Source organism: Gossypium hirsutum, chromosome D03 (assembly GCF_007990345.1).
Source record: "Gossypium hirsutum isolate 1008001.06 chromosome D03, Gossypium_hirsutum_v2.1, whole genome shotgun sequence".
Taxonomy (NCBI): domain Eukaryota; kingdom Viridiplantae; phylum Streptophyta; class Magnoliopsida; order Malvales; family Malvaceae; genus Gossypium; species Gossypium hirsutum.
In genome coordinates this window covers 44,560,569-44,570,539 of record NC_053439.1, presented here as the reverse complement: position 1 = coordinate 44,570,539, position 9,971 = coordinate 44,560,569, and the positions used below count along the sequence as shown (strand labels likewise).

The 9,971-nt window shown below is 33.3% G+C and overlaps 1 protein-coding gene across 1 annotated transcript; it reads right to left on the bottom strand.

Moving 5' to 3' along the window:
• Positions 1 to 3,437: 3,437 nt before the first annotated feature.
• LOC107950190 (putative leucine-rich repeat-containing protein DDB_G0290503) lies at positions 3,438 to 6,772 on the bottom strand. The gene is made up of 4 exons (XM_016884986.2): positions 6,334 to 6,772; positions 5,014 to 6,157; positions 4,053 to 4,930; positions 3,438 to 3,898 (listed from the first exon to the last, which is right to left on the bottom strand). Exons 1-4 carry the CDS (start codon positions 6,358 to 6,360, stop codon positions 3,557 to 3,559), a joined length of 2,391 nt encoding a protein of 796 aa, XP_016740475.2. The 5' UTR covers positions 6,361 to 6,772; the 3' UTR covers positions 3,438 to 3,556.
• Positions 6,773 to 9,971: the final 3,199 nt, after the last annotated feature.

The window sequence follows — 9,971 nt, the reverse complement described above, 5'->3', positions numbered from 1 at the left end:
TAGGGGTTTATACTACTACTGAATTCCCAATTAACACATGACTCATGTCTATGAGTAGCAATCCCAAACACTCATCAATTACGCTTTCGTCGAAAAGTCGAAAGCTCAAACTAGCTTTTCCTTGCCTTTATCTCTACTTGTAGAAGGTCCTATCGAATCCGGAACATCAACACAATAATGCATTCAATAATCAGCTAAGAACTCACCACAAGCAATCCAAAAACATAAACCTATACAAAGTTTTCATATAACCGAAACCTTTAACATAGCCAACTTAAAACTCAAATATCTCAGTGTATACTCAATCTTTTCACTTAAAACCAATTCCATTCATCTTATAATTCACCTACGACTAATTCTCAACCTTTAAACTATAATAAAATACTCAATTCATAGTATCAATTTTTTCAACATATTTTATGGCTATTTTTCGAAAATTCATTCAAACTCAAGAATTCTTTAACGAAACGTCAAAGTAAATTTAGAAACCTTCTAATCATGTTAAAAAAAGTTGAAAAACACTTTGAAACCACATTTTTATGCAAAATCCTGAAATCCACCATTAATGATCTAATTTTTAGCTTTTATTCAAAACATGTGATTTAATGGCTAAAAAATTGGTTTTAAAGACTAAATAACATTTAAAACTAATAAGAAGATGAATCGTTACCTTAGTTTATGAAAAATCGAGCATTTGATCAAAAACCCGAAAAACTCACAAGCTTGACAATTGAGAAATCTATGGTGTTTTTGGGTGTTTTTCTTAAAGTAATATGGAGGTTTAATATTATTTGGAAATCAAAAGACTAGAGTTTGGAATCAAAAATAAAATGGAGATGGTGAGGAAAAACAAAGGGACGGCAACAAGAATAGAAGGGGAAGAAACTAACATGAAATATATGTAGGTAGGGGAAGTATTAGGTTGAATTTTAAATTTTGGTTTAATTGCCTCTTAAAAATCACAATTTTGACTCTTTTACAAATCAGTCCAATTTTCAAAATTCAAGGTCTTTAAAACTTGTTTTCAAAAATTAATTTAATTTTTTTAAAACCATAGTAAAAAATATTATCGATAAATCATGTCACAAAATATCGAACACTCTAAGGCTAAAATTCCTAAATTACCTCTAAAACTCCTAGGCCCTATTTTGGGGTGTTACAAAAGTGGCAAGCGAATCATCTAAAAGACATCCAAGGAATCTCAACATCAATTGTAACAATAGATCCATCATTCAACTCAACATTAACAGATACATGTACAACAAAATCTATAGCAATTTCAATGCATACCTTCGCATAAGAAAGCTTATTCTAAGAAATTGTTGTACTATCCATGTATAAAGGAGATCCAATAGCACTCGCAATGTAACTCAACCCATTTTGTGTGAAAAACTCCAAAGGAACACAACTCAACTGAATCCAAATAGGCATCCGATCCAAATTAAATTCCAATTTCTTCAAGTTTGGCTCTCATTTACGTAGAATCATTGGCTTATTTTATATGTGCCAAGGCCCATGTTCTAAAGCTCAATCTCTCACTTTAGAATTAGTAAATTGAAAAATATACAAATTGTCCCTAGCGAGCTTAACCTCCACATTTCCCAGCTTGCTCCAAAAAAGATTAACAAGTCTCTACATTGAACCAAAGTTTGGAGGTCGACCTAGAAATTGCACCACTAAAGAGAATTGCCAAATGCAAGCTCCCTATTCGAAAACCTCACTCCGAGCTTGAAAGTTGCAAAACCATCCTACATCTAAAGAGGGAAAATTTCTAAATTCTACTCTAAATTTGATTCAAACAACATTTTATAGTCAAGCGGTCTTGACAACACCATAACAACAGGGAAGAAAATCAAGAAATCAAAGCAAAAGCAAGAAATTAGAAAGAAATTAAAAAATCAAGAAAAATCGCTAAAAATTAGGAGGAACAAGGAATTTGTCCAATACAAAAACTCTTGCTAAAATGCACCAAGAGAATTCCTTAACGTGCTCCCCCTCTAAAATTAATAAATTAATATTAGCATTAAAATTACTTGTTCAATATTTAACATTTTTTAATGCTACTCAATCTATCAAACCGTTATGTGAAAGCCTTATTAATTTTATCCCTATCCTAATTTTAAAATAATAAAGTTAAGTCTTGATTTGTATGGAGCAATGGTTAAAGTTTTTATCAGACACCTGTTTGACACGGGTTCAAATCGTGTTATCGTATTCACACCTTTAATAATTTGTCAAAAAGATACTTGACTTAACAACACAAGAGTGACATTTAGTCCCCGTCAATTTTTATTTTTGGAAATAACCCCTATAGAGAGAATTTTAGAGAGAGCTTTGAAAGTTAGAATGCCAAAGTGCCAAAAGTCCCCTCACTAATTGTGAAGGCTTCCTATTTATATATATTTGAAATTAGGACTTAGAAAGCTAGGTAATTAATACGCGTAATGAAACTAATTTTCAATTACATTGCATTAATAATTAAGAAGGCATGGTGAAAGGTTTTGTCAGTAATGGTGAATAGTGAATAAGAATTCATTATGTTTCTAAAAGGAGGAAAAAAGCACTCAACGTTACAGTAAAAAGTTAGAAAAAATCTTAACTATCTCCATATTTGATCCACAATTCCAAGCTCTCCAAAACATACTAAAAGTGAATATAACCCAAGAACCCTGCCATATTTCAAGGTTACTTCTGCTTCTTTTACTTTGGTGAAACGGTACCATATGAAACATCTTTCGCGGAACATCTCTTGAAACGTAAGGTAATGATTGTTTTTTGGATGAGTGTTATTCTTGAATAATGGTTATTTTGACTTGTTCCAAAAGTGAGTTGTTCTCAACATAGTTATTCTCAATGTAGAGGTCTCAAACAACAGTTGTTTTGTGGTGATGCTTTTCTTGATAGAGCTTGTTCTGAATAATGATCATTCCAAAAAAAAACACAATTGTTCTAAATGCAAGTTCCAAACAATGGTTGTTCTAAACATAACTATTCTCGAAATGTCATTATTCTGAATAAGAGTTGTTCCAAAGTTTAGTTGTTATCGATATGAGTTGTTTTCAAATAACAACTAAAGCTATGTTTTGAACATAGCGATTTTGGACATAGTTATTCTCCAACAACAATTATTCTGAACAACAACTTTCTAAATAAGAGTTATTGCTTTGGAAGAGATATTAAGTGAAACGAGGATGTTAATTGTTCTACGCTTGGTAGCATAATTTCTTAAAATATAATATTATTTATATCAAGGAAGAGATAAAATACAAATAGTCAAAACTAAGTATCTACATTCTCTAACATATTTAATTGTTAAGTGTTTCTTTTTCTTTTTCTTTTCTACTTTTAATGGTGTTTTAGTTTCAAAAGGGGAAAGGTGAGGAAAGGAGCGCTTTGAGGATTTGAGCAATCTCAGTCTAAGGGGTGAGAAATAATCATAAACCAAAATCAGTAAATGCTACCATATATACAAATTGGATTATAGATATTCAACATGGAGAAGAACAAGTGGTTTAATAATCCTTATTTAAGCTTTTACTTTCCTACAATGCTGTTCCTACCTTCTAAAATCTGTCATTCCCTCACAAGCCAATGTTCCTTCAAGATCTCCAATGATTCGAGCTATTCGGACCTCAAGACCCCTTTGAACTTCCTGAAACAAAGATTTAATATTATCAGAGAATTGCTTCATGTCGAAGGTGGCTGTCTTGTCTAGCTCCACCCCATTGAACCCAGAGGCTATTTTGGATTGAATTTCCATCAACTTTTGACCCGTTGCAACCATATATCTCTGCAACTGGAATGTCTCCTCTAGGAAATGCTCCAGGCTTCTGGTGGTTCCTACTTTCGTTTTCGCATTGCTGCAATCTCCTTGACTCGCGTCTACCTCATTCTCATTCTGAAAATTGTAGATGAGATTGTGATGAGAAAGTAGTCATAGACCACAGTAAAGTAATGAAGTAGCGTTTGATTTCATTTCTAGCAACAAACAAAGAAGAAAATGTTCAAAATTTTGCAGATCACCAGTGAAAGTCATTGATGTCATTGCTTACCATCCGTTTACAGAGATCGTCAGTCTTCCCTTGAAGGGACTGGTAGCGGCTGACTTGTTTATTAAGCAAAGAGATCAACAATAGAAACCCTTTGATCCCATTGTCACCCCCATCCAAATCTTCTCCACTTTCTTGCTTTCCTTTTAACCTCTCAAGCATGAGAAGTTGCTGTTTCAACCTTTTGATCTTGTAAGAAACTCCAAGAGCTTGAAGATCCATCCTCCATGGGTTGTTTTTGGTTTTAGCACTAGCACCCCTCGACTGGTCAACACAATCCACCACCAATGAATCATTAGTTTCTTTCTGGAGTGAACCAGGGTCGACAGACTCTCTTTCTTCTTCAAAATCCTTTTCAGGTGATTGAACAATCAATCTGATGTTTTTGGAGTCTTTGCAAGATGGGATTACCTCTTCTTTATCTAGCAAGCTTGTTTTCTTTTTTTGCTCCTCGGTTGCCTTTTTCTTTACAATCCTGACTTTAGGCCAAAAGGAATCATGTGTCAAAGCTGGATCGTGCAGAGATATATTTAATATGTCACTCTTTTGACAACTCATAGGCTTTAATTGTGATGCAAACTGATCCTTCAAGGAATCTAATTCTTCTTCTCTCTCCAATAGCATGGCCTCCAATTTCATGTTGTCTTGTCTGAGCTGAGACACATCCTGGTTCAGTCCTTCAACATGGGACTGCAACCGCTCCGACTCTAGGTCCATGCTCAACAGTCGCCAGCGAAAACCCTCTAACTTCTCATCTTTCAGTCTCATTTGTTCAGCAAATGCATCCAGTTCCAAATGATGTCTTTTCTCAATCACATTGGCATACTTTTCTGCCTCCGCTCGAACCCAACTTTCCAGCCTTTTAACATCAGCTGTCACCACTGTTTCAACAAAAACCCAATGCAGAAACGATTAGATCATAAACACAATGAGACATAAAGGCATAAAGGCTCTCAGTTCTCACCTAAATCCTCAGTTCCTTGTGGAGATTGACAATCTGGAAGAAGAGAAAAGGCTTCTGGGTCTGTTTTCAGTTCTGGATAATCCAATTTTGCACTGGCTTGGGCTTGGTTACTGAACATACCCTTCAATGAATGTCTCTCGTGTCTAGTCTCAGAGACTGCTTTCCACCTTTCTGTTTCTAGCTCAGCTTGCTTCTTCTTTGCCTTTGATACTTTAAGTTCTTTCAAAAGCAATTGTTTCTCTGCTGTGTCTAACTTCGATTTCCTTAACATTGCGGACAAAATCTTGTCTTTTTGCTCCAAATCCTTGCGCATTTTTATGATTTCCATGGACAGCTTTTGTGCCAACACAACTGATTCCTCCTTTTGTTCTAGGACAGCATCAAGCTCCATTTTTGTAGCTTCAACTTGCCTAAAGGCTCGCCCCATCTCTGCTTCAAGTTGCCTTTGATTTGAAACAATCTCAATGAAAGCAGTTTTGTGTTTCCAAATCTCATTGGAATGCTCCTGAGCTTCACGCTTTGCTGTTTCCCTCAATTCTTGAGCAACACTTTCCAACTTCATTGCCTTCTCTTCTAATTCCTTCCCTTTCACCTCCATTTCTTCAATCATCTTATCCTTAGACTTCACCAAGATTTCCATTTCATCCAATTTTTGTTTCAAGCCAGCAATTTCATCATCTTTCTTCTTCTCCAGGACTCTCAATTCATTTATAAGGGCTCCAATTTGCAGCCGAAGCTTCTTTCTTTCAATCAACCATCCTTGCTCTTGTGATGCAAAGATGCCGACAACCTTCTCATTCGCTTTTGCATCTTCATGTCTCATTTTCTTTAACTCCTCAATCTCTTTCTCAGCCGTCTCAAGCTTTTGAACAAGTTCAGCCTTTGCTAGATTGACTTCTTCTCTCTGGATTCTCCATGCAAGCAACCCCAAGAGCTGGGCACTTCCTTGAATCATTTTATCACGAAATTCACACCATTTCTCATCACCCTTTTCGGTTCCTATGAGGAATCTGAGAGCAAAGAAAGCACAAGAAACACCAAAACACATTGGATACAAGCTGTCACTTTTATTGTCTTCGGAGATGATTAGACATGAACCAGAAATTCTCTTCTCATCCATTGCCTTATAAACTTGCTTCTTCACCTTCAGGAATTTAGAACAACAATGAAGTTATAAGCAAAAAACATTTCCATGTAATCAAAATAATTTAACACAAAAAACATTACAATAATGGAGGAACAACAATACCCTACACAGTTAGCAGCACAAAAACCTCATCGAAACTGTACAATCTATAACAAAAATAATGTAAAACTTACAAGAAGAAAAGGGTGAAATGCTTTCATTGATTCAAACCCAGACCAGAACAGCAGGTTCTACAACTTTTAGTGATCCATGGAAGATCTTTTTAAGGGCCTGTTTGATTTGGAAAATTATCCATAATAAACTATCAGGGAAAACAAAAAAGCCTGGTTTTCAGTGATAACCCCACTTGTTTCCCATTTTTTTTTTCATCCATGCCTCCTTCCAACACTGCTCATAGATTCCTGGTGGTTTGTCACCATTAATAACAAAGAAAAAAGCGTTGAAGAAGAAAATACATAAAACTTCCTTTGGAACAATCCTGGGAATTTTTTTATTTTTTCCAGAGTGTCTTTCACTTATTCAAAGTATAAAATGATTGATTGAAACAGTAAACAATAATCTACTCTAAAGTTTAGCTATCAAAATGAATACTGAAAAAGGCTACGAAATTAGTTTTTAAAGTACTTTTCAGTTATTACATATAGAATACGTTAAAATATGTCATAAGTCCCTCTACTTTTTAAAAAGTTAGAATTTAGTCCTTGTACTTTTATTTTTAAGAATTTAGTTCATGTACTTTTCAACTTTCAAAATTCAGGTCCATAACCCTTTTTTTTAATTATTTTATTAAATTCAAGTTCATAACAACATCATTTTTTTAGTTACATGGCTACCAAGTAATTATTTTTTAGGGTAATTACACCCATTATCACTCTAAAATAAGGTTTGTCCTATTTCGGTCACTCAATTTTTTTCTCAATTTAATCACTCTTAATAAAATAATTATGCGAATTAGTTACTTCCGTTAAATTTTTCGTTTTCCTTTAAAGGTTTGCACAATCAGCAATTCACCTAATATATTTTTTCCATGTAATACATATATTTCTAACTAATTAAAAAAAATTAACTGAATGAACTAGCCAAAACGACGGTTTAAAAGAGAGAGAGAGAGAGAAAGAAATGGCATTCCCTTCATCGGAATCAACCCTAACCACCATTCCCTTCATCGCCATCAACTTGAATTGCCCTACACCATACAAGACAACATGTTGGAAAAATCAATTTAGAAAACAATGTTTTTAAGCACAACGAAAATTTGAATTTTTTCTTAAAACTAAGCCATTGTGATATTTATAGTAATAAAATTTAACCGAAATTATACTTATACTTTGCTTGAAGTTAATCTAGGTCGTTTCCCAGCTTTCAACCAATCGATCTTCTCCGCTATCCTTGAACCCCGAATTGTTTGAATGTAGGCTCAAACAAATCGAATTAGCACACAAAATAAAAAAAAATTTGTTTAACTTTCAGTAGGAATGTTTGTTCTCTATATGCATCGAAAATTATGAGTATTCTTGAGAAAAATAAAATTTATTCTTAAAATAAATTGTCACTAATTTCGACAGAATATCAGTGCTCAAAAAGTGTATGTCAGTAGGTTAACTCATAGTTCCTATCTATAGAGAAACAGTACAAGAGTTCTGTTCGAATAAGGTCTAATTAAACAATAATATTTTAATAAAAAATACGAGTTCTACTAAGTAGAACTAGGGGACGGCAGCATGCCCAAGTATACACTAAGGCTTGCCACCCCTTATATTCTCCAGGCTATTTGGGTCTTTCATGTATTGGGTCTAATTATGTTATTTGGACTTTTATTCAACATGTATAATTTATCCAACACAATAAATATTTTTTATTACCCAAAAGATTATTTATTTAATCAATTAATTTAATTAATTAAATTAATTTCTTAATTAAATTATTTCCTCAACCCAATTTAAAATTCACTAAAGTCATGACAACTTTACCATATTAGAATCTATGAGAAATTTAATTTAATTGTCTTATTCAACAAATATATTATGACTAATTAATTTAATTCTCACTTCAAATTTCAATGATTTAATTACAATCAATTTAAATAATAATTCGAATAAATTAAATTAATTTTCTAAGTCACCTTTTATACTTAGTGAGAAAATGCATTCATTGCACATAGTGATACATGCGATTTATTTCTCTTACTTGTTGTTTTCATTCATTTCAGAATCTATCAAATCTACATGCAATTCATTTCAAGTTATCTCGAGCTAGTTGAGGGACCGATTAGACATATATAATTAGGGCTCAAATAGTTTGTAATTAAGTTTTAGCTCTTCGCCGATTAATTACAACTCATTTAATCATAGAGTCATTCCACTATAGTACCATGACTGAATGCCCTCTTATTATATATCATTACTAAAGTTACTTTATTAAGTGTTCGTCCAATGACATTGTCATAAATGTGTTACACTCATAATATACCCTTAATCTCTTTAGGATAAATTCATTCTCTCAGTATGATTCTATTTTATCCCATAGTTTCTATTACACCTTCTTATATGAAAAAGTCAATTACTAACACATAGTAATTAAATTATTTTTCTTATGACAAATTACCTACAATCACATTCCTTTTTCATCAATCATGTAATGTCAATGAGAGGATATCATTTCCCCTTTTATTGGACTATGAATTCCACTATTGTGGGATGATACTATATTATAAAGAAGTCGTATACCCAACACACTAAGTTTTAGTTCCTTATCTACTTGAACTCAGATTTTCATTTAGATCAAAGTATACTAGTTACACATAAATTGTCCATCATTCACTCAAGATTAAGGTATGCTACATTATGGACGTCACAAATGAATAAATCCGTAAACGAATCTAGGATAATTTCAACTTGGGTTAAGTCTGATGTATTTTTAGTCTAGATAATGACATCTATGTCTCTATCTTCTAGGAGTCATTCATTCCGATACTCAAGACAAGGCATCTCCCTAATTTGACTTGATAGACAACATAATAGTCTTTCAATCGATTTGCTCAATTTCTATTAGACTATTGACTGTTTAGGTTATCTACTAATATGTCTTCTCGCATTATGATTTGACCACATAATGCAACATAATATTAGTTAAATATTAGATAATCAATGAGCTAATATTTGCTTACATTTTTCTTTGTATGCAAAAACCATTGAAGACATATAGAAATGATATTAATGTATAATGGAATTTTAATTTAAACCAATATGTTCAAAAAATTACTGATACAAATTGACAAATATACTACACTAAGGGCACTAGATCCTAACACAACAACCATTTGGCTACTTCAATCTTACCCTTAACCTGACTCACCCTCAACAGCCTAGAATACCAAAAAACTGGAAGCCAATAAACACAATAAAAAAAACAGCAAAAAAATAAAGGATTTGACAATCTTTGAACCTTAGTTGCAAGCATAGAAAAAGAAAAAACTTGGAGAATAAAAAAGGAGATGCAAAAATAAAAAGAAAAGCCAGAGTACTTATCTTAGTTTGAACCCAGATTCTTAAGCATTGAATTCCCATTCGAGGATCCAAATGGTGAGGAGGCGTATTTAATCGTGGGGAACAACATATCCCTGACCGACGATGATCTGACGGTGCAAAACAGAGATCGAAGAAAGAGTGGTTCAAAGCTTTAAATGTTGTTAGAAGATTTGGAGTTGGTTTCTTGGAAGATAGGCATTGGTAGATTGAGAGAGAGGAGAGTACATGCTTTCGTCCAATGGTATTGATGGCCTATACGGAGGTTGGATTCGGCAGTGGTGGTC

Coding starts and splice junctions, on each gene's coding strand:
- LOC107950190 (XM_016884986.2), bottom strand. CDS start 6,360: ATGAAAGCATTTCACCCTTTTCTTCTT. Junction 6,158..6,333: donor CATTTCACCCTTTTCTTCTT/GTAAGTTTTACA, acceptor AAATTCCTGAAG/GTGAAGAAGCAAGTTTATAA. Junction 4,931..5,013: donor ACAAGGAACTGAGGATTTAG/GTGAGAACTGAG, acceptor TTGTTGAAACAG/TGGTGACAGCTGATGTTAAA.